This window comes from Pelodiscus sinensis, chromosome 1 (assembly GCF_049634645.1).
Source record: "Pelodiscus sinensis isolate JC-2024 chromosome 1, ASM4963464v1, whole genome shotgun sequence".
NCBI lineage: Eukaryota > Metazoa > Chordata > Testudines > Trionychidae > Pelodiscus > Pelodiscus sinensis.
Window position 1 is genome coordinate 35,268,929 of NC_134711.1, and position 24,941 is coordinate 35,293,869.

The following is a 24,941-nucleotide window of genomic DNA, read 5'->3' on the forward strand; positions in this document are numbered from 1 at the left end:
ATTTTGGTTTTTTTTAATAAGTTCAGCAACAAACAAAGATCATGTAGATGTAGTTCAAGTGAGTCACTGGTTAAACAGGATCAAACTATAGGATCATTTTGAAAAGAAGATAGGTTAGAGCCTGTTAATTCTCTGGCTCAGCTCCTGAAGCCCCCTAAAGTTATATTATAAATATTTGAAGAACATAACAGCTTTGTTCTGTGTGGTCTGAAATGTAATGCTGACAGCAAGTGAATACACAACACAGTATAGTTATATACAAAAAAGTTTAATTGAAATACCTGTATAAAAAATATGATCTCCATACATTTCACACTGTTAAACAGAAGGAAAAAAAATCCAAATCCAAGCTGCATAAATGCAACCAGATCACAGAAACACAGCTATTAAAATAAATTAAGGTTTATGACTCTGCCACCCTACCTTTCAGAGTCAATACATGGAGACTATACAATGTCAATAATTTAAAACCCTTCCAAATAGCGTTACTTTACATTTCTGGTACAGTAATACCAGATGAAGGCATACTAACTTTAAAAAGTCATTCTATTTCCCTTAAATTAGACTTTGTACAACAATTTTCCATCTTCCAACTAAAACTGGTAAGGTCAGAAATTTGTTTTTTTAAACAAAAGTTGACAGGAATGCAGAAAAGAGTGTCATGGGCAAACCACTAGAATTCCCATGGGGGAGGGAGAAAAGCAGTGTTGAATATAACTCTAACCAAATAAATTAAGCAAATAAATAGCCACAGTTGAAACTGTGGGAGGTCTTCTAAAACTTCAAACAATAAATAAAACTTTATAATACATGGGAAACCCAAATTTACATAAAACACATTATACAGGTATGGAAAAAAGTAAAGTCCTTGAATATTGCATTGATTGTGCATTTAACATGCCCATACATACTTTAAGACTCGCAGGTTGACAAAGGAGAGGGGCAGAGGGCGGGATTGAGAAAGGGGCTTCTTATGCCCAGTGGTAGAGATGACAAAAGAAAACAAGAGTGACTGTTCCTGATTTAAAAAAAGCTGTTATACCTGTTCATATGTGTATGCAGGCTATAGGAAATATTTTGGAGCAGCAGAGGTGGGTTTGGGATGGGGTAGGGACTGGAAGGAGTGAAATGTCTGTGTTCAAGTATTCCATCACCAGTGGATGGGACTACTTCATTCAATCACCGAACATGTTTTCCAATGCATCATAGGAACTGCTTCCTCCAGCACTCAGTCTAAAGGCAGCAAAATCCTATAATGAACTGGATCTTCTTTGGACATACACAGCTCAAAAAAGAAAGTCCCACTGAAGCAGCTTTCAAAAAGGCACTCAAAAGCAAATAAAAATCTAGTCCAGGCTCTATGAGAGCAAAAAAGTTTACCATGTATTCAAGAGGTCACTGCTTTCTTAATAAGGTCAGTCTTTTGATAAAGTACTGGCCTGCAACTCCCAAACTTCAGCGTTTCCAAAGGAAATCTCTCATTCCAAAGCAGAAACCAGCAAAAGGGGAAAATAAAATCAAGTCCCTCAGACAAAGATTCAACTACAGAATAATGAATGCATTTTTCTAGCCCCTCCTACTTATTGGCAGCAGCACTGTGGTCTTTCTGCTTGTAGCTCCCCTCCCATTGCGAGGTCCTTGGTGTTTCACAGACTCTCATTGCTTGAACTTGTGCTAGATACATCAGTATCAAGGGTCCGTAGCCTTATGTCACAGTCCTCAGATTTCACTACTTCAGATTTGTGCATCCATGCATGGTCAAAAATTTGCTCAAGTGTTGGTCTGTCTGAAGGCCTTAGTGAAAGGCACCATTTGATCAGCTGCTGACATTCTGAAAAAGATGAAGTAAACAGGTATTAGACTAGAAAGCAAAATGCCTCAAAACAGAAAAAAACCTGTTATCATTAATTTTTAGTAATTCACATTTGAACTCACCAGGTGATATTCTTCTCCTGAAATATAACCGACCTCTCAAGATCTCTTCGTCTTGTTCAAAAGGAATGTCTCCACAAACCATATCATACAGGAGCACTCCCAATGACCACACTGTTGCTGACCTCCCATGGTATCTGTGGTATCGGATCCATTCTGGGGGACTGTACACTCTCGTTCCTATAAAAAGGAGGGAAATCCAACATCAGCAAACTAAGCTTTATTTTTCCCTTAACATTCTAGTTGGGCTGCAATATTCATATCAACTCATACAAAACTTAAAAATTCTACATATCCAAAAGTCATAGGGCCAAATTCATCCCTGGTGAAAGTCCACATTAGCCAGCTACAGTTACACCATGAATTCATTTAAGCCATTAGCTTGCTCTGTTCTGTTGTGATGAACAACACTGCTTCTATCAGCTGACTGTTTACTAAAGCATGGCTCCCTTTCACTGACCACGTGGTGTCTACAGCATCACACCAAAAATAGACACAGAAGGACAAAGAGAATGAGGGGGGCAAGCAAGAAGAACAGAAACAGAAGGTGAAACTCAGTTCTACTGTGTTACATATAGCTAATCAACGTTATCCAATTCCAAGCCAGTGTATACAAAATACAGACTTGCTCACAATTAATTTTTCAGAATAATCAAAAAAGGCAACTCCGCCTCTCTGAAAAGGCTTTTAGAAACAGCTCTCCCTTGGCACTAGGCTGTTCCTTGGATACCAAACAAAAACTGGAATTTGTGATGCTGAAGGTCACATGGTCAGGAGGTTCGGGTTTCACAACAAACAGATGTTAAGTGCAGCAGCTGACGACAGAAAATGGGAGGGGGAAGTCCCTCATCGACATCAGGCACACTCACAACAAGGGGAAAAAATCTGCCTTTCCATTCATGTGTAAGAAGCATTTCAGTTTCCCTACATTAAAAATACCCACATTTAATATAAAGTCATTCAAGAGATGCATATTATATAACCCAAGGTCTTTAAATCTGCAAAGCAGCCATCAGTCAGGTGGGGAATAATTCGTTCAAATTGGAAATCAAAATATATGCATTACACATAATATAGACATGAATGCCTGCCGCCTCAATGTAAACAGATCCCCCTCTAGGAAAAATGCCTTTTCCAAATTAGGAAAATATAAACTGCTGCGTCACTGTCTGGATTCACTTTTCAACCCACACCCCCTAAGCCTCCAGCGCAAAGGTTTTCCTTACCCGCAGATCAATTACCTTAACATTCTAGTTGGGCTGCAGAGCCACCTTTTGTTGTTCTCGGGAGCTAAGAATGTGTCTAAGAACCAGGCAGAGAGCGGGCATCGGGTAAGCCCCGGCGCAAAGCGTTGTGGTCTCACCCGCACCGAGGCATTTTGGGGAGGGGCACCTACCATCGAAGTCCGTGTAGACAGTGTCCTTAAGGATGGCTCCAGACCCGAAGTCGATCAGCTTGAGCTCGCCCGTCCTGAGATCCACCAGCAGGTTTTCGTCCTTGATGTCCCTGTGCACGACGCCGCAGGTGTAGCAATGGCGCACCGCCTCCAGGACCTGCCGGAAGAAGCCCCGGGCCGTCTCCTCGTCCAGGGCCCCCTTTTCGGTGATGAAGTCGAAGAGATCCTTCACCAGCTCGGGCCGCTCCATGATGATGAGGTAGCCGTCGGGCCGCTCGTACCAGTCCAGCAGCTTGATGACCCCTCTGAAACCGGAGCCCACCTTCTTCAGCAGGACGATCTCCAAGGGCACCATCGTTCCGCTCTGGGCAGCAGAGAGGCAAAGGCTCCGGTCACTCACAGTGCAGCCCGGCCGGGGAGGCGAGCCAGCCAGCCAGCCTCCCCACACGCAGAGCAGAGGCAAAAAATCCCCACGCGCTGTGCACGGAGTCTCCCGCAGCAGCGCGGGGGCTGGGGAAGTCCAGCGCCGCTCCACTGGGGGGCTCCGCGTCTGCCGCAGTCAGAAGGGGAGGGGCAGGGGATAAGAAACCCGCCAAAATCCCCCTTCTAATGTAAACAATAACACGGGGGCGGGAAGGGGGATGGGGAACCAGCCCTCTCGCTACCCAAACAATAGCCAGCCAGGCTGCCCGGGAGGGGGAGGAAGGCAGGAGGGGCGGCTCCGAGCTTCCCTTGCACCCCGCCGTTACCCCCGCTCTCCAGCGAATACTTACAACGGTGCCCCACTCGGTGACCCGCTCCTTTACCACATGCTTCACGGCCACCTGGGGGGAAAAGGGGAGACAGAAAGCGGCGTCAGACCGGGCGGAGAAGCCTTCTCCGCTGTACTGCGGTGGGGCGGTCTGGAGCGGCTGCGATCCGCGACCCTGCAGCCACGCACACGCCGCCCCGAGCAGACAGCAAGACACAACTGGCTTACATGCGCAGCCATAAATGCCCCCTTCTTACCGGCAAGCCGTCCGCTATCCTGGTCCCTGCGTACACGGTGCCGAAGCCGCCGCTGCCCAGCACTGAGCCCACCTGGTAGACTTTATCGAAGGGCTCCTTCTCCGCTTTCACTAGAAACGGGGAGACAAATCGGAGTTGTTCTTTTAGGCGGGCAGTACACGAGGCTGGAGAGAGGACGCCCCGCATGGCTGTTAATACCGGCATGGCGGGGGAGGGAGGCTCTTCCTCCTAAACCTAGCGCGCAAGGGGAACCCAGGCGGTTTTATGCTACACAGCAGCCGCGATCTGACAAGCAGCCACCCCAAGCCAAAATATGCAGCGCGCCCCACGGCGGGTTTTTTTTTTTGTGGGGGGGGGAAGGAGGGGAACGCCGCCCTCTACTGTAACCACCCCGCTACCAGGGGAGCGCTGCCCAGCTCTACGCGGTGGCACGCTCGCCGGGAATGTGACAGCCGGGAAATCCTCGCAGCTTCCAAACTTCCCGTTAAAAAGCGATGGGCACCGCACAGCTCCCAAACTGCGTACCTGGCTGGAGGATTTTAACCGGCAAGTGATCCATGCTGGTAGGGTTGCAAATATGAGCGAGGGAGCCAAACTTGGAGAGTAACATCTTCCAGGGGAGACGAGATACGGGGGAGGGAAAAGATCCTACAGCGCAACGTAGAGCGTCCTCCGGGCTAAATGATTCAATTAACGAACTGCTGGGGAAGGAGCTCTCCTTCCCGACCCCGGAGTGGAGCTGCTCGGCGGCTGCCTGGCTCCGGTCTCCCCTTTCCACCAACAGCAGCGGATGTTGTAGCAGAGAGTGGCAGACGCCTCCAGAAATACACAGTGACAAAGAATCCAAGCTGAAGCGGCGTGGAGCCCTCCGACCAAATGCAATCAATAAGGAGAACGATGCTCTTGTTTCTCCCAGCGCAGGTGACGCAAGCCCAGATGCCAGCAGAGCTGCAGCCAAAGTGGGTAAAATCCGTCCCGGGGCCGCTGGGTGATTGCGTATTCAATCCAACGCCGCAGTGAAACCGTCGCCCCTGGTGCAGTAGCAGCCGCACCGCAGCCTTCTCGGTGCCTGCTCACTTCTGAGCTCAATTACAGCAAGGAGCAGCCTCTTAACTCAATGTTTTGGTGTGGAGAAGAGAGACACAAATATCCCTCCGCGGGGGAGTGGGAAAACACCTCGCTGTATTCGCCGCTTTTCTTCCCCTCCCCTAGAGCACGCCGCGCTGGGACGTCTTCGTGCGGTCTTCGGCTCAGGCGGAGACTGCAGAGCCCCAACCCGCAGTAAATACAAGGGCCTGGAGTTGGAACTACTTACTTGTAGTAATAGTCGCGCAGTCACACTGTCTGAAATTCACTTCACACTCTAGCAAAAAAAAAAAGGGAAGGCGAAGGAGAAAGGGAGGAAAACGCTCTAATTTGCATTAACTATATTCGTCAGCCAATGGAAGACCACTTTTTCAAAGGGATATCGAACGTTAGCCAATCAGGAAGGAGAGCTATTTGCATATGCTTAGTGAGGCCAGGCGCACAGGGCGGGAATTCCTAGGCGCGCCTTTTCCCCTCATTTCTCCTCTCTCCCGGCTGCGCTGGGAAAGGTCACTCCGCCGAGCTGAGACACTGCGGCTGGCGCTGGGGCGGGGGGAGGAGGTAGGGGGAAAGAGCAGCCGCCGCCATGATCACCGTTGTGGGGCACACCAGGGCGGGCTGGAGCCTCGCTGCTCCTTTGATAACGCCGCCCAAACGCATTGTTTAGAAGCCTGCTTATTTATAGCCCAGCGTTCACCGGAATAACATCCCGCTCCCTTGCCTATTATAGCTTGGTTGGTGCCCGCCCTATCGCTGCCGTGGTTTCTTACTCCGCTCCCTCCCGGGCTGGCGGAGCTGTAACGTGCTTGGCGGCGGCATTTGCACGGCAGAGGCTCTGCAGAAGCCGGGGACGAGCCCTTCCGCCTGCCTCCCTGGGTCTCTCAGCTTAGCCGCAGTGTGGCTGTGTAGGGCCGCAGCCGCCCCGCCGCGCCGCTTGGTCTATGAAAGCGCACGTGCAAAGGGGCTTCCCCGCTTCGCGCGGGGAGGCTACAGTGTGCTAAAGCCCGTGGCCACCTGTGCACGGCACAGAGCCCCTTGCTAGTGGCCCCGTCAGCGGGGCTGGCAACCCGCCGACGCCGGCTGCTGCAGTGTCACACGCTGGACACCGTGCCCGTGACTACGCGGCCCCTCGGTGGCTGCCTGGTGCTGGCGCTGGCTGAGATTGAAAGACTGCTCCGCTCCCAGCAGAGTCCATAGAGGGCGCTGAGGCAACAAGCAATCAACCCAGGGAAAGCCGCATGGCGTCCTCAGGCGGGGTAGGCGCTCAGAGCTGCTGCCAAGCCTCCCTCGGCTGCCTGTGAGGCAAGTCTGGATTAATTTTAAGGCGGCTTTTAGAAACACCTCTCTCTTGTGAAGGAGTTCTTACAACATGTTTCAGTGAGTTTCATTTCCACCGAAACTGGAACAGCTTAAGCTGGCCCTGCCTACTCCGCTCACGTTGGCTTAGGCAGTAATGCATGTGTTGGATAGAGACGTTTTGATGAGAATATGGGGGTCAGCTTAAGCTTCGCTTTCCAGTTACTGGCCATTGGCATAGAGGTGCAGCAACGGTAGGTGTAAGGGCTTGTCATCATCTGACAGTTAGCTAGAGTTGGTACAATTGAGTTACTGCGCTTCAAAACAACATTGGAATTACATACAGCCTGGTTTGATTAGCAGTACAAAGTAATTGGATTAGTTGAGCAGCTTTAACCCAAACTACTGCTTCCCCACAGCATAGCTAGAGACTTGCCTATACTAAAAAGTTAGGATAACCCAGCTCCATCTCGGAGGGGTGTGAAAAATCCACACCTGAGCAACATAGTTAGTACTGGGTCCTTTGTTGACCTAAGTACCTCTTAAAGAAGTAGACTAACTAAGCAGTCATTGTAGGAAGTGTCACACTCTAGTGATACAGTGCAGTTCTATTGTGTGCTGCTGTATCATTTCAAGTGTAGACAAGTTTCTAGCTCAAGTCTCAGCATCACTCAACTTTCAATCCCCTTGCTTCCCACTCTTGACAACCTATGCTACCTAGCTTGATCTTAAAGTGACACAACTTGAGCTAGGAGAAATTTCAGAGAGAATTCAGCTGTGGTAACATTTAAACTAAAATGTGAACCAACGGTGCTGTGAAGACACCCTAATGGTTTAGTTTAAAAGGAGAATAGCTCATGATCTTTATGGGGGAGCAAGGGTGCGATGTCGGCACTACATCTTCTACAGCAGCCCAGCTATAGTGCTGCAGCGTCATAGTGTAGATGCGTCTTATGTTAGCAGAAGGGTTTTCTCATTTAACTGCTGAGCTGCACTTCATCTGCAAATTTGATACCATCAGCTCAGGGTTAAACAAAGACTGTGAATGGCTGGCCAATTTCAAAAGCAGTTTCTCCTTTCTTGGTGTTCACACCTCCATATCACTGCTAGAAGTGGGCCTCATCCTCCCTGATTGAATTTTACCTTATCTCTAGCCTGATTCTTGCCTGCATATTTATACCTGCCTCTGGAAGTTTCCACTACATGCATCTTACGAAGTGGGTCTTTGCTCACGAAAGCTTCAATACCTCTGTTAGTCTATAAGGTGCTACAGGACTCCTTGTTGCTCATTTATCTAGTTCATCCACCCCCCTCTGAGAGAATTTTCCCATTGACCTAGCCATGTCTACAGCAGGGCTTACATTGACCTAACTTCTTTGCATTGGGCCACGCATTTTTCACAGCCCTCATTAATATAGTTAGATTGATCTAATATTTAAGTGTAGCTCATTAGACATTGGGATGTTAGAGCATAATGCTGAACATTTAAAAGCTTTACTTGGAACAGCACTGCAATCCACAAAGCCTGAGTGAGTTGACTAGGATCCCATACAATAAATATACAGAGAGGCTACATCTAGACTGGCATGATTTTCCAGAAATTTTCGGAAAAGAGCGTCTAGATTGGCACGGATGCTTTTCCACAAAAGCACTTTTTGCGGAAAAGCGTCCGGGGCCAATCTAGACGCTCTTTTCCGCAAAAAAGCCCCGATCGCCATTTTCGCGATTGGGGCTGTTTTGCGCAAAAGGGACTTTTGCCCGAACGGGAGCAGCATAGTTTTTCCGCAAAAAGCACTGATTTTCTACAGTAGGAAGTCAGTGCTTTTGCGGAAATTCAAGCGACCAGTGTAGACAGCTGGCAAGTTTTTCCGGAAAAGCGGCTGATTTTCCGGAAAAACTGGCCAGTCTAGGCACAGCCAGAGAGACACCATGGTCTGCAAAGCGGAGGTGCCAAACAGCGAGTTACCTAAGCTAGATAACGGAAGATGCCAACCAGAAGGGTGTGTACTTAGAGGCTGTGTCTAGACTGGAAAGTTTTTCTGCAAAAGCAGCTGCTTTTGCGGAAAAACTGGCCAGCTGTCTTCACTGGCTGCTTGAATTTCCGCAAGAACACTGACGATCTCCTGTAAGAAATCAGTGCTTCTTGCGGAAATACTATGCTGCTCCCGTTCGGGCAAAAGTCCTTTTGCGCAAAAGGGCCAGTGTAGACAGCTGAGATTTGTTTTGCGGAAAATCATGGCAGTTTAGACGTAGCCCCTGTTCAGGTATGTAAAAAAATGCAGTGAAATTGACTTAATCCCCAGTGTAGACAGCACTAGATCAGTGAGAGAGTTCTGATATTGGCCTAGCTTGAAGAGGTGGATTACCTATGCTGATGGGAGGAGTTCTCCTGTGTTTTCATACGAATCTGGGTAAAATTAGTAGCTGAATACCTAAATTGAGTGTGGGGCCTGAAACAAAACAGCTGAGGGTGGGGGGAAAATAAGGCCCTGGCCTTTCCTTATGACCTTTAGTCTAGTGGGTAGTGTGCTCAACTAGGATGTTGGAGCTCCCCTGCTTAAAATCCTCCCCAGTATGACTGAAGAAATACAGAGAAGAGAAACAAAAATGATCAGGGGTCTGAAAAAGCTTCTATATGAGGAGAGATTAAAAAGAAGGGGACTGTTCATTTTAGAAAAGAGATGTCTAAGAGAGGATATGCTAGAAATCAGTATACTGTAATCATGGTATGGATAAAGCGTTTAAGAAAGTGTTATTTATTCCTTAAACGCTTTATCCATACCATGATTATACTTTCTTTCATAACTCAATAAGTAGGGTCACTCAATAAAATTAATAGGCACCAGGTTAAAAGCAAACATACGGAAGTCCTACTTCACACATCATACAGTCAATCTGTAGCACTCATTGACGGGTGGTTGTGAAGATCTGAAGTATAACTGGGCAAAGGTCTATCAGAGGCTGTTAGCAAGATGGGAAGGGATTCACCTTTATACTCTGGTTGTTGCCAAGTCTCCAATTGCCAGAAACTGGGAGTGGACAACAAGGGATGGATCACTTAATAATTGCCCTGTGCTCTTCATTCCCCCTGAAGCATATGGCACTAGCCACTATCTGAAGACAGGATACTGGGCTTGATGGACTATTGGTCTCACCCACTATGGCCATTCCTATAGGACTCTTAACTTAATTCTTCTGTAGACTAAGTAAGCCCTCAGCCTCTCCTCGTAGGTCACATATGTGCTCCAGTCCTCCAATAATTTTTGTTGCCCTGTTCTAGATCCTCTCTAAGGCATCCACATCCTTTCTGTAATGGGGGTCCCAGAACTGGATACAGTGCTCCAGATAGGGCCTCATCAGTGCTGAATAAAGGGGAATAATCACTTCTTTAATCTGCTGGAAATGCTCCTCCTAATAACCCTATATATGCCATTAGTCTTCTTGGCTACAAGGGCACACTATTGATGCATATCCAGCTTCTCATCCTCTGTAATCCCTAGGTTCTTTTCTGCCAAACTGCTGCTTAGCCGGTGGATCCCTAGCCTGTAAAAGTGCTTGGGATTCTTCCGTCTGAAGTGCAGGACTTTGTGCTTGTTCTTGTTGAACTTTATCAGATTTCTTTTGGCCCAATCCTCCAATTTGTCTAGGCCACTCTGGACCCTATCCCTAACCTCCAACATAACTTATCTCTCTCCCTAACTGACTGTCATCTACAAACTTGCTGAGGGTGCAATCCATCCCTTCATCCAGGTCATTAATAAAGATGTTGAACAAAACCAGCCCTAGAACCAACCTTTGGGGCACTCTGCTTGATACCGACTGCCAATCAGACATCGAGCCATTGAACATTACCCATTGAGCCAGGCAATCTAGCCATCTTTCTATCTACCTTATAGTCCATTTATTCAATTCATATTTCCTTAACTTTCTGACAAGAATACTGTGGGAGACCGTGCCAAAAGCTTTGCTAAAGTCAAGGTATATCACATCCACCGCTTTCCCAATGTCCACAGAGCCAGTTGCCTTGTCATAGAAGGCAATCAGGTTGGTGAGGCATTACTTGCCCTTGGTGAGAGGAATTTCTGGCTGTAGATACATGATACTAGCAGACATAGATGCCTCCCTGCAGACTGGTCTTAGGTTCTGAACTTCATGAGCTGGGTGAGGTTTAGGACACACCACTCTTGTCATCATCTCCCATGAGGTAGCTTAGGAAGTTTCCCTCCTAGCATGCTGACTTTTATGATGACTTTCAGTCATCTCTTTCCCTATGCATAGTACAGGGCGCCGTTTTGTTCCAGTGATTATTCTACGCATCTAGAAGTTAGGCATCACAATGTGCACAAGGGTCCCTGAGAACTGAAGCATCAGTTGTGGTATATAGCAATGGGGAAACACCATGCATGGTTCTGCCTGCTGCCTAAGAACAGTGACTAACCTGAACTTTGTGCTTAGTTATTACAGGGTATCTAGGTTCAGTTTGCTACACCATAACATCAGGTATGTTTAATAAAATTGTATTGGCTTAATTATAGTGCTCTAGTGTAGGTAGGATAATTGGTGTAGAGATCTCCTGTGTGAAACAGCCAATATGGGGATGTTATGGACAACAAGGAACGATGAGGAAAATGGGCTTCTAGTGTGACAAGCTTCAACTGAAGTTGATGAGAGCTAAGTATGTTCAGTACCTCTGAAAATCTGCACTCAGTTTCTCCAAAACTTTATGGTCTGTGCTTTCACTTGCATGCTAACATGTGTCTATAGGACTGTACAAGAGGAAGTGCAGGCTATTCTTATTTACAGGTGTTAGACAATGAGCTTCCCCCAGTATCCTATAGAGGCATCATGCTGGCTCCTTACTTTTGCAATTGTAATTCCTTCAGCCCTTTACCTGCCCTGGCTGTCAACTTGGTGTGGTTCAGACTTCTAGACTGTACATAGCTCCTATGTGTTTTTTAGAAAGGACAAGAAACTGCATAAAAATGAGCACTTACATAGAATATAAGAATGTAAGAGGAAAAAATGCAGAAATACTCGTTATGCCTCTTTTTGCCTGAGTTCACTCAAAAGATTGTCTTTGATTTTCCACAGTGTTATTCCTATAGTTGACCAGTATAGATTACTTTGTTCTTTAAGGTTACCCATACCTCACATAATAATTTGAACTGAAAAGGAAAGCGCAGTTTAGATTTTGTTAAAATTAAATCTTCATCACAAATGCCATAATAGCTGTCAATTGCACTCCAACAGTAGTAGGGCAGCCAAAGTGTTCTGGGTTACAAACCTTTTTGACAGTTACATCGTGCATATAGATGAATTGAGGGTATAGTCATAACCTCTGATGATACTTTCAGTTTCTTCCTTCCCTTGACCATCATTGCTTTCATCTTATTTACACTGAGCTTGTCAGTTAATTGTTGCCTAGGTCCGTATCCTCATCATGCACATTGCAAAATAAAATAAAACCCACCATCTCTCTGGTGAAAAGGATATATGGAGTTGTATATCATTAACAGTAGACTGATGTCAACAAGGCAGTGATGCCTCACAATCTCCCCATGTGACCTCACATAAATATCTAGCAAGAAAAGTGTCAGTGAAATCTTACAGAATCCCGCATGATAGGGCCATTATTGTAGATGAACTACCTCTCAAACCTGCCATTTGAGATTTCTCTGAAAGGAAAAACATGGTCTTATGGGCAAATAACAGCTTCTACCTCTGTGAGATCCAGCAGGTCACCTACACTTAGGTTTTGCTGATGTCTAGGTCTACTAATAGAATTAATAAAGTCACAAGTGAATACTTTTATAGGAAACAGGGAAGGTAGATGACATTGGAATTGCCACATTATAATCTTCCCAATCATCTCTAAAAATAAGTTTGAGAAAGCTCAGTGATTGACAAGGAAATAACTTTTTCACCATAATGACCTTGTCTGTTACTGACCAAAAAGCCATCGTTTGGCTTTAACAGCTGTCACCTTTTGGAAGGTATCAGAGGGGTAGCTATGTCAGTCTGAATCTGCATAAACAACGAGAAATCCTATGGCACCTTATAGACTAACAGATTTATTGGAGCATAAGCATCAGATGCATGTAGTGGAAATTCCAGAGGCAGGTATAAATATACAGGCACATGAAAAGAATGGAGTACCAATTAAGAGGAAGGCCAGAGATAATGAGGACAATTCAGTCAGGGTGGATGTGGCCCACTTCTAGCGGCTGATGTGGAGGTGTGATTTTGGGAGGTTATTAAGAAGGTTATAGTAGGACAGCTTAAGATTCTTTTGGTTTCTATCAGTCTACTTTTAGGCCTGGATATAGTACAGACACTGCATAGGATACCTTTGTTAGTTACCTTTTGGCAGTGGACAAGGGCAGAGGTCCATGTCCCTTTGATTAATCTTATTAACCTCTGATACTGATGACAGCATTGCTGATCTGCCTGCAAGATCTGGCAACGGTGGATGGGGCTGTTCTTCAGTAACATCATCATTTCCTGTCTGAGAAGTGAGTCAAAGGGGCCTGCTCCATTTTTTGTAGAGTTGTTGGAATTATGTTTGGGAGACATTAACAGCCCCATTCATAATGGTCCTTTATCTGTCATATTGCTTTTTTCCAGTTATGAGAAAATCTCTCAGTTTGTAACCCCTCTTTCCTCTCTTCATCCTGAGCCTCTGTGAATAAAATAGCTGAAACTAGTAGCAAAGATGGCATTTCTTCCATAACATAAGCATTAACCTCTTCTTTGAATCATATTTCATATTGATGAGCACTGTTTTCCTGGTGCATCTTTAACCAGGTGGAATATTCCTGCTTGGAAAACAAAATGAAGCAAAAACAAACTTATGATAGTTATATTAATGTATCACTTATGGTATTTCCATGTTTATACATATATGCATATTATTGGATTCATCAAATGCAATCTGACAATGTTTAATTTGCTTTATCTGATATAATTCCAACTGCTGCTTTTAAGATGATGTTATGTATACACTATACAAAGAAATGTTAGTCAGTAATCTAATTAGCTGTATAAAACAATGGCTTCAGAAATACAATCATAATTTGAATGCTATAAAAGCAATTTTCCTTTGAGACTGTTAAGAATTAAGTACTCTGTTGAATCAACAAATAAAGTTTCTAGAATTACATGACCTGATTGCAAAAGATGTATGTTTTAGCAAAAGCTAGATCTTTGGTTAGTTATTTTAGAACACCAATCACTGATTCTACAAAGCAAGCTGATAAATACAAATGTCATCATTTACAGTGTGGTTGGGGGAACCCAAATACACTTTTACATGGAGTGTTTAATATTAAGATGAGCCTATTAGTCTACATTCTGTTTTCAGACAGAGTTATGTTCAGTGCATGAGAAGAGGGGCGTGGGCAGTGGTGGTGACAGATAACACCAATAGATTCATCACACCTAGTCTCTGTCCCCTCATTAAGCCCTAGGGAGTAGCATGTGATGTCATTAATCAGACTTTTAAGATTATATTCTTAATGGCCACACAATTGTTATTAATTGTCACTTGCAGAGTGACAGGTCATTATCTTGTGAGAGTTTCTAGCAGGGTTCTATGGGGATCAGTTTTTGGTCCAATGTTATTCAATACCTTCAGCAATGATATGGAAGAAAATATAACATCCTTGCTTGCTAGTAAAATTTCAGTTGACATTAAAATTAGTGGAGTAGTAAATAATGATGGGGATGAGTGAGTTACACGGAACTATAAAGATATCTTGATAAAGGGGTATTATTTGAATAACATACACTTTAACAGTGTCAAATGCAAAGTCATATTTCTAAGAACAATGATTAATCTTAAATATGGGAGTTAGTGTCCTTAAATGCAGTGACAATGCATAGGTCTTGGGATAATGGTATATTACCGTCTGAACATAAACTCCCAACATGATGCTATAGCAAAGAGGGAGAATGTGATCCTTGGATGTTCAAGCAGGGAGATATTTAATAGGAGTAGGGCAGTGGTGTTACCTCTGTATACAGCATTAGTCAGACCATTGCTGGAATGCTGTGTCCAAAAAAGATATTAAAAATTGGAAGATGTTCAAAAAACAGGTAAAAGAATGATTCAGTGTCTTGAAATCATACTTTAAGGTGACGGTCTTAAGAAGATCAGTCTATTTAGTTTATCCAACAGAAGGTTAAGGAGTGTTTCAACTGCTGTCTATAAATATCTGTATGGAAAAGAGTTTTCTGATATTAGGCAGCATTTTAATTTAGCAGAACAAGGTGCAACAAGATTCAGTGGTAGGAAGTCAGATAAATTCACACTAAAAATAAGCCCCGACCCTCTTTTTTTAGTAGAGTGAGTAATTATCCATAGGAACAATTTACCTAGTTACGTAGTGGATTCTCTATTACTTGAAGTCTTAAATCAAGAGAGGACATCTTTCTAAAAGATATGCTTAAAGGTACAGCTTAAATTGAAGTTAAGAGTGTGATGCAGAAATTTACTGAGGTTCAATGGCATATAGTATTCAGGAGGTCAGATTGGATGAAAATAATGGTTTCTTTTGGTATTAATATCTGTAAACATATCCACTTATAAAACTGATCATTACTAATAGCTGAATTCTCCACTGTTTTACATCTGTGTCAGTTTAATACCAATATTGGAATAACATGCAAGATTTGTCATCTCATCTAAAAAAGATTATGCAGAACTATAGGGGGCATAGAAAAGTTATGAAAATGACTAATGCCACGACAAAAATCTCCATATAAAAAAGATTGCTTTACCTTAAAAAGAAGACTAATAGGACTAATAAGACTCTAGCCGGGCAATGACGGGGGTCTTGAGACCAGAGTCCATGAGGATGGGTGGGGAAGATGTTCTCCCCCACCACGATCTGGTGCAGCTCGTTGAAGTAGGGGCAGGTGTGGGGCAAGTTCTCTCTCTGGCTCAGCCATATCTCTGGCAGAGCTCCTTAACCTTACTCCGGACCTGTTCTAAGGGTCCTTAACCTTACTTGGGACTTGGCCATCCGACCATAAATGTCCGTGTTGCAGCGCTTGGCCTGGAGATCCTGCAAGGTCCCCTCCTCACCCCACAGCTTGAGGAGGGATAGGATCTCCGGTCCAGGTTAGGAGGGTGTGCATCTCCTGGTCCTCCTGGGTGGGTCCTGGGACTGCTGAGGCTACTCCCTGTGAGGGTCAGAGGAGTTACGGGGCCTTGAGTCTGAGCCATGAGTCAGCAGGCCTGTGGCAGGGAGAGCCGCGCAGTCAGGGTGCTGCTCCATGGCTGGCTTCCTGCCACGAGGCTTGTCTGGGGTGCCTGCAGCTTTAAGAGTGGCCAGGAAACGGGAACTATAAATTTTTGATTACTTTGAATGGAGTGGCCACCAGGGTACCTGTGCTCTTTCCTGGAGGCCTCTTCTTTGAAAAAAAACAACCCCTCCTCTCCATCCACACATGCCTTTTTCTGAAAGAGCCACTGTCAAAGACTGAATAACTAGATTGATCTCAGGTCTGATCCAATATGGATGTTCCTAGATTTCTATATTAGCCAAGTGTCACTCCCTTGACACTAGTGGAGTCATACCAAAAGTAGTGTTAATGCAATGAAGAGACAGCCAGAATCTTTCGTCCAAAGGAATTGTGTCTAACATATTGTGTAGGAGGTGTAAGAAGCGGTCTTTCAGTCCAAAGCTGATCCAAAGATGCTAAAAGAAGTCTCAAAATCTAACTCTGTCCCATCTTCATTTTGTACATGTTCAAGCATCAGAATATTGTGAACTGTGAAAGCTAAATATAAGAAGGCTTTACCTGAAATGTGGACATTATTCCCACATTACTTATTTATATTTATTGATTACCAATAGCCAAAAGTATTTGTGTATTTTCTCTCTTAAATGATTCAGTAACTTAATAATCATAACTTGGTTCCAGAAACCCAGCTGAAGATCCTCATCATCTCTACTTTTAGCGAAGGATAGATGAAAATAGAAATTAATAGCTGAACAAAACAAATAATGAAGGCTCACGCAGAAATCGAAAGTTCTGTAGGTGAGGGCCTACCATACAAAGATCCATATCTGCTCCAGATTGAACCTTGAGACTCCAGTTTAGCCAACCCTACACTTTCCCACTTGTAGAATACAGCAACAGTTGGTGTAGCTGGGTCTTTAGTACTATGTTATTACTTTCCATTTTGGCCGGCATCAAACAATTTTCAAACTTAAAGGTACAGTGGGTCACTTTAAGTAGACAAGAGCTGTTTTTATCAGAAATGGTTAAAAATGATGCATTTGTTGTCATAGGGACATGGTGAAATAATTAATAATTTTAAGTGTGGTAGGGGAAAACATTTTCAGGACCATGTTTAGGATTTTCTAAGCATTTTTACCAGTAAAGGGGTTCCTAATTAGGGCTGGGTGAAACAATCCAAAATGATTAACATAAAAGAGTTCATATTTCACCTACATCCTTTTACTATACCATCTCTTTTTATATGTGCCAGACTCCAGTTGCATTTCTGAACCAGAAGTCAACCCCTCTACATGTAGTTACTTAATGAAAATGAAGTTAGAGTTTCACACTATTGCCAGATTTTCATTAACTGGCTGAATAAAATGTATCCCTTTGAGCCAAGTGGAGGAAGGAGCCACCAAATTACTTTGAACTATGATCCAGGGTTCCCATGACAGACTACTAATGGACCCAATGCTTTGGGTCTAAAGGACACACTCCTGCACATAGACCTCTTGTCTGATTTGGGATGCTGCCAGCCTATTATTACTTGTGTCAGTCCTTGGAAATGTTGTAATATAATTATTAACTGGTTAAGGCTCCAAATCCACAGGAGACTTTGCCACTTGCATGGAGTGCATTACAGGTATGGGCCTTAGTCCAAATCACAAGCTAACTATATTGTCATGTATGCCTTCTATTTTAGTATCATCATATAAAAGGCCCTCCACAATATACTAATGCATGTAACCTAAAATAGAAGTTTCACATTTTTCTCCAAAGTCAGAGAGTTTTTGTCTATATAGAGTACTCCGTAAGGCTGTGACAGACCACAGCCTGCAAACTGCAAAGCTCTTATAGAAGGCAGCCATATTGGGAGGTGAGTTAATGCCTTCTTGTTTCCCAATTAGCCTCACCTGAACACAGCCCAGCTGCCAGGGTAGAAAATAGAGGCCTAATTAGGAGTCAGCCTGCAGCAGGGTTTAATTAAGCACCTGTTGTAAATTAAGGCCTCCGGGTTCCTATAAAAGGATTCCTCCCAGGCAGCACGGGGGAGAGTTTTGGAAGCAGAGCTGAACCAAGCCCTGACCCCGCCCTGTCCTGCCCCACCACAAGGACTGGCCTGTAATGAGAATGATTGGCAGGGACCCTTGCTTCTAGGGAAGTCCCAGGGCAATGAAGGGAGCTCCGTGAGTCTCTGAGGCGCACAAGTAACCACCAGGAAGCTAACAAGGGACTTTGTTACACTGGTGTCAGGAGTGGGATCATCTTTACAGCGTGGTGGCAAAAAGGAAGGAAAACACCCAAAACAAAACAAAAAACCAACCAAACAAAAATATATAGGGAGCACTTGGGTGTGGATTTGGAGGTTTGTCTTCACTTCTTCCTATGCCCCTTTGTTACCCGGGTAATTCCCTCTCACCACCACTTATGGGGGTTTGGAGCCAGGGGCATCCCCCAAAATGGAGGACGTAGTGAAAGCATTGGTGCAAGCTATGGCAGTCCAACAGGAAGCCGTGAGGGTGCAGCAAGAAATGAACAAACTCATAATGGAGCAGGCTGCCGCAGATCGCGCCCTCCTTGGGGAAGTGGTTGACCAGTTGCGGGTGTGGGCAGGTCGAGCACCTGGCGGTGAGGATGCGAGAGCCCTGAGGACCTCAGCTTGGCTTCCCAAGATGTGACCGGATGATGACGTAGAGGCTTAACTCCTTGCGTTAGAGAGGACAGCACAGCAGGAGGTCTGGCCAGAGAAACAATGGGCCAGCATCCTTGCCCCGTTTCTTTGTGGAGAAGCTCAGTGAGCCTATTATGACTTACCAATGGAACACACAAGTGTTTACCCCCAACTCAAAGAACAAATACTAGCCCGACTGGGGGCAACCATGGCCACCCGGCCCAGAAGTATTGCATGTGGAAGTACCAAGAAGGAAGGCCCCCAAGAGCCCAGCTGTTCGAATTAATCCACATTGCTTGGAATGTGCTGCGTCCCGATGTCCGCAATGCAGAGAATATCATGGAGACCCTGGTTATTGACCATTTTGTGCAGAAACTGCCACTGGACCTTTGGGCGTGGATGGGCCAGCATGATCCCACCACCTAGGATGAGATGGTTCCACAGATGGAGTGACGGCTAGGGGCAAGAAAGTTAGTTCTCCCTATGGAGGAGAGATCTATCCACAGAAGGAGGCTGCCAAACCCCAACCCACGGGGTCAAGCATCTAAGGGCCTGGGAAGCCCCAGAATGGAGATAGGGAGGAGAGAAGCTTCACATGGGCCACAAGTTGAAGGGGATGAGCCAGAAAAAATAACACCTGAGAGTAGGTTCTTTTTTCCCTGGGTGTGGTGAACTGGGCCATATAGCAGTCCCAGTGCCCCACCATGAGGAACCAATGCAGTGCAATTTCAGGGACTTGGGTGACCTATGCACCCTGCTTAATCTGGTGGGAGTGGTGGTTGTCCCCCACAACTACACCCAACCAGTGAAGGTGGAAGGGGTAGAGACTCCACTATTCCCACAGATGGCCCAAGATTTGTTCTCCACCCCCGGGGAGGGCAGAAAGACAAAGAGGCAGAGGAGGGCAGCCAAGGCATTGAGCACATAGATCCTGATGCAGGACCAAAGAGTTACCTGCATAACTAGATGTCCGCGGGGCTCACGAAGGGAAAGCAGTGGCCTGCAAGATAGAGAGGACCCTGAATCAGTGATGGGAGAGGGACTAGAGAGCCTGGGGAAGGCAGAAGCAAGTGCCTGTCTGAGCACCATAGGGGTAATGCAGGAGCTGGAGGGAACCCCCCTAGGGCCCGAATTGGCCAGCCCAGGGAGACCGACCTTTGGGCTGGACCAAGCGGAGGACCCCCGGCATGAGAATTCCAGGAAGGAGGTGGCTGAGGTAGATGGGGTACTTGTAGAAGGCAAGACCCGTGGGTCTGGCCCCTACTTTATTCTCAAGAGAGATCTCCTGTACCATGTGGTGCATATGTGAGAAGAGGAAATACACCAGCTCCTGACACCCCGAAAACACCAATGGGCCATTTTAGATCTGGCCCATAGTCATCTGTTCAGAGCACACCTCGGAGTAGAAAAGACCCAGGCCCGGATCCTAGGCCATTTCTATTGGCCAGGGGTGTATGAGGATGTCCGCTGATACTACGCTTCCTGCCCAGAGTGCCAACTACACAGCCCTCACCCTCATCTGAGGGCCCCCCAGTGCCACTGCCCATCATTGAAATCCCATTTGAACGGGTTTCAATGGACTTGGTGGGTCCCCTGTAAAGGACAACCTGAGGACATCAGTATATACTGGTAGTCCTGGACTACGCTACACGATACCCCGAAGCCGTTTCCCTTCGGAATACAGCATAGCCAAGGCTTTAGTGGAAATATTTGCCCAAGTGGGCCTCCCAAAGGACATTTTAACTGACCAGGGCATCCCATTCATCTCCCGATTGATGAAGGACCTCTGCATACTACTCCAGGTACAGACCTTGCGGACCTCGGTCTATCACCCTGAGACCGATGGCCTCATTGAGAGGTTCAATCGTACCCTCAAGGCTATGATCAAGAAGGCTGTGAGCAGAGATGGAAAAGACGGGGACATGCTGCTGTCTTATCTCATGTTCACCATCTGGAAGGTGCCCCAGTCATCCACGGGGTTTCCCCCCTTTGAGTTGTGTATGGGCATCACCCTTGAGGCATCCTGGATATAGCCAAAGGCTGGGAGGAAGAGATGAAGGGAGGGAGAAATATTGTGCAGTATATTACACAGATGAGGGACCAGATAGCCCAGGTTATCCCCATAGTGAGGAGGCACGTGGAAGAGACCCAAGAAGCCCATCGGGCCTGTTATAATTGCCAGACCAAGATACGGCGATTCCAGCCTGGGGACCGCGTCATGGTACTTGTACCCACCAGTGAAAGTAAACTGCTGGCCTAGTGACAGGGCCCCTACGAAGTCACTGAGCCGGTTGGGTAAGTAAACTATAGGATACATCAACCGGAGCATCGAATGCAAGAGCAGATCTACTATATCAACCTCTTGAAACCTTGGCAGGAGAGGGATGCCTTTGTGGTTACCCGGAGGAAGGAGCTTGATTACCCGACCGAACCCCCAGCACCAGTGATAGTGGGCCCCAAGTTAACACCAGCCCAAAGGAAAGAGGTTTCTAACATTATTGCCTGGAACAGGGATGTGTTTTCGGAGAAGCCTGGCTGAACGTTGGAGGCCACCCTCCAAATTATTACCCATCCGGGAGCCCAAGAGACGATGAGGCCCTACCATGTCCCGGCAGCTAAAAGGGAGAAGATAAATGTGGAGGTACACAAGATGCTAAAGATGGGTATCATCGAAGAATCTCACAGCCAGTGGTCCAGTCCCATAGTACTGGTGCCGAAATCTGATGGCACCACCTGTTTTTGTAACAATTTCCGACGGTTAAATGAGATCTCCCAGTCCGATGCATATCCCATACGCATCGATGAGCTGGTAGACCGCGTAGGCCAAGCACGATACCTGACCATCCTCGACTTGACAAAAGGCTATTGGCAGAACCCATTGGCTGAGGCTGCCAAGGAGAAGATGGCCTTCACTATCCCGGAGAGGCAGTTTCAGTACACAGTCCTCCCGTTCAGTCTCCATGGGGCTCTAGCCACTTTTCAGTGCCTCATGGACAAGCTACTGTGGCTCCATGCCGCTTATGCTGCTGCCTATTTAGATGATGTCATCATCCACATCGTGGATGGGAGACCTACCTGAAGAGGGTAGAGGCTGTTTTAGACTCCTTTAGGCGGGCCAGCCTCATGGCAAATCCAGCCAAATGTGCCGTGGAGTTTAGAGAGGCTAAATACCTTGGATATGTGGTAGGAAAAAGGGGGGGGGGGGGGAGTAAAACCCCAGTTAAATAAATTAGAGGCCATTCAACAGTGGCTTCGGCCTAAACAAAAGAAACAAGTTCGAGGTTTTCTAACAGTAGTGGGCTATTATCGATGATTTATTCCCCATTTTCCAATATGGGCCATCCCCTTGACAGATTGGTGCAAGCCTGGGGGCCTGACCCGGTTAAATGTTCCGAGGCTGCAGAGAGCGCATTTGAGGACCTACGGGCTCCACTCTGTAGCAACCTGGTATTGATATCCCCAGACATCTCTAAAGAGTTTATCCTACAAACTGACGCATCGGATGTGGGGCTGAGGGCAGTACTATCACAAACAATTGGGGAAGAAGAACACCCAGTGTTATATCTTAGCAGGAAACTGCTACGAAGGGAACACAAGTACGCTGTAGTTGAGAGGGAGTGCCTCGCCATGAAATGGGCCCATGGAGGCACTACGCTATTACCTCCTTGGGTGATGTTTTGTCTTGGTGATGGACCATGCCCCAGTGCAGTAGATGCAGAGGAATAGGGAAAAGAATACCTCTCTCTCCACAGAGTTAGTAATAAAGTAAGAATATACATTAATATTTTAAAGCTAACCAGTGCCCCTTAGGTGACTTGCCACAAGATGTCAGAATATGTTGGTGCTAGAGATGAGTTGGTCTAATATTTGTTTAATTTGCTTTCTTTTATATAGGAATTGGATACAGTGCTCCTGTCAGCTAACTGCTAAGTCGTCTCCCCAAAAGAGTAGAGTTTTCCAGTGCCTTAGTAGCCCCTGGATAGGGATGATGTGGGGGAAGGTGGATGGGGTTGGTTCCTCCCCTCCCCATTTGATGCTTGGCTTGTACTGAGATTGCTCAGTAACACTGCTGAAGCCTGTCCATTACAGGGTGCAGCACAGGACCGGAACCCAACCCGGGAATGCATATGGGCTATCCCACATGCTGTGTTTGGCATACCAAGTTGCCCAACCCCATGGTGTTGAGGGAGGGGGGGATAAAGGGGGAACGATGTGTGACAGACCACATCCTGCAAACTGCAAAGCTCTTATAGAAGGCAGCCATATTGGGAGGTGGGTTAATGCCTTCTTGTTTCCCAATTAGCCTCACCTGAACATAGACCAGCAGCCAGCATAGAAAATAGAGACCTAATTAGGAGCCAGCCTGCAGCAGGGTTTAATTAAGCACCTGTTGTCAATTAAGGCCTCCAGGTCCCTATAAAAGGATTCCTCCCAGGCAGCAGGGGGGAGAGTTTTGGAAGGCATGCAGAGCTGAACCGAACCGAACCCAACCCAACCCCAAGGACTGGCCTGTGATGAGAATGACATGTGGGGATCCTTGTCTCTAGGGCAGGGGTTCCCAAACTTTTTGACAGAGGGACCAGTAAATCCATTCACAAGCTTTTGGAGGACCGGTAACATTCATTTGCATATTGATGCAAATGATGAATATTCAAATAAGTTGTTTCTGGTGCTCCCAAAGCCCCCAGTGCCAGCGTTAGCAAAGCTTTTGATACAGACACCCATAATATTCTTGCCAGCAACTAAGGGAATATGGATTGGATAGATGGATAGAAAGCTGGCTAGATCAGGGTTTCCCAACTTTTTACTTTAGTTGGAACACGGTTTTTTTAGTACTGTTTTTTGCAGCCCAAAAATATAAACACATATACAAAAAGAATGAAAAATGAATACATTTTCAGTTTCACCCGGCTGCATCTTCCACCCAGCCTGGGCCAGGACTTGGAGGACCTGGCGCCACATGGGCACTCCAGGAGGCGGGAGCAGGAGCAGATTGATGGTAGGGTATCTGGCTTGGAGGGAGGGTGCATGGAAGGGTAGGGTTGCCAGGTGTCCAGTTTTGTACCGGACAGTCTTGTATTTGATGGTTTTGTCTGAGAAACAAATTGAGAAATTACCAGACATATAAAATGTCTGGTATTTTCTAATTAGGCAAGTTTTATTATAATTAGGTGTATCAGTCCTTAACTGGGAACTGCCTGGCTGGTAGATGTGCACATGCTGCCTGAGTGTGTCTACCTGCCAGTTCGCAACTACTGGAGGGAGGGTATTGGGTGGAGGGGGCAAAATGGAATCCCTGGCCAGATTCACTCATCTGCAGGGTCTGCATGTGCCTGGGTCAGTCCTGCTCCCCCCCCCTTCTCCTCCTGATCTCCCCAGTCCAGCCCTGCTGCCCCCATCCAGCCCTGCTTCTGGCGGCTGGTTCCCCCCACCCCCACCAATCTCCCCCGGTCAGCTCCGCTCCCCTGACGACTCACCTGACCAGCCCTGCTGCCCCCGTCCAGCCCTGCTTCTGGCAGCTGGTTCTCCCCTCCTCCTCCTCCTAATCTCCCCCGTCCAGCCTTCCCTACCTCGCTGCCCAGCCCTGGTTCCGCCGCCTGCCCTCCCTGATCTCAGCTGCCCCCAGCCTTGCTTCTGCTGCCCGCCCACCCACCTGGATCTCCGCCAGACAGGTCCGCTAACTCCAACCCTGCTTCCGCCTGCCACCCACCCGCCCGCCCACCTGCCCTGATCTCCGCAGGACAGACCCGCTGCCCCCAACCCTGCTTCCTGGCGGCCGGTTCCCCCCCCCACCTCCTCCCAGCCTGCTCTGCTCTGCCCCCCTCCCGGCAGCCACCAGGCACGCTGTGGCCCGGTTTTTTTCCCCCTTGGCCCAGTACTGGGCCACGGCCCATAGTTTGAGAAACGCTGCTCTAGGGAAGTCCCAGGGCAATGAAGGGGGCTCTGTGAGTCTCTGAGGCACACAAGTAACTGCCAGGAAGTGCAGAACCCCCAGGGATCTAACAAGGGACTTTGTCACAGCTGTCACAAGGACAAAGTTTTTATATAGCTCTTTTTATGGTCTATTTTTTTAGATAGCTATTTAAATTCATGATCAACTCTGTTTTAAAAGTAGTTTCATTTTGTATAAGGAGTGCTGGGAGCTTGTTTGTTTAATATACATGTAACATTTAAAAACCATGGGTAAGAATTGCTTCATATTATTTATTAATATTTGATCAAGGTTTAGCCAATTGTTCTGCAACCTTAAGCTACAATTAGAAAGTATGAATATGTAACTGTCCTTGCTCAATGTTTCATTCACAGATAGCTAAGGTATGT

At 46.4% G+C, this 24,941-nt stretch overlaps 1 protein-coding gene across 1 annotated transcript; it reads right to left on the reverse strand.

Moving 5' to 3' along the window:
• Positions 1-252: 252 nt before the first annotated feature.
• On the reverse strand, positions 253-5,700 carry PIM3 (Pim-3 proto-oncogene, serine/threonine kinase). The gene is made up of 6 exons (XM_075927951.1): positions 4,862-5,700; positions 4,337-4,446; positions 4,102-4,152; positions 3,329-3,692; positions 1,936-2,112; positions 253-1,831 (listed from the first exon to the last, which is right to left on the reverse strand). The coding sequence occupies exons 1-6, from the start codon at positions 4,944-4,946 to the stop codon at positions 1,647-1,649; spliced, it is 972 nt and encodes a 323-aa protein (XP_075784066.1). The 5' UTR covers positions 4,947-5,700; the 3' UTR covers positions 253-1,646.
• Positions 5,701-24,941: the final 19,241 nt, after the last annotated feature.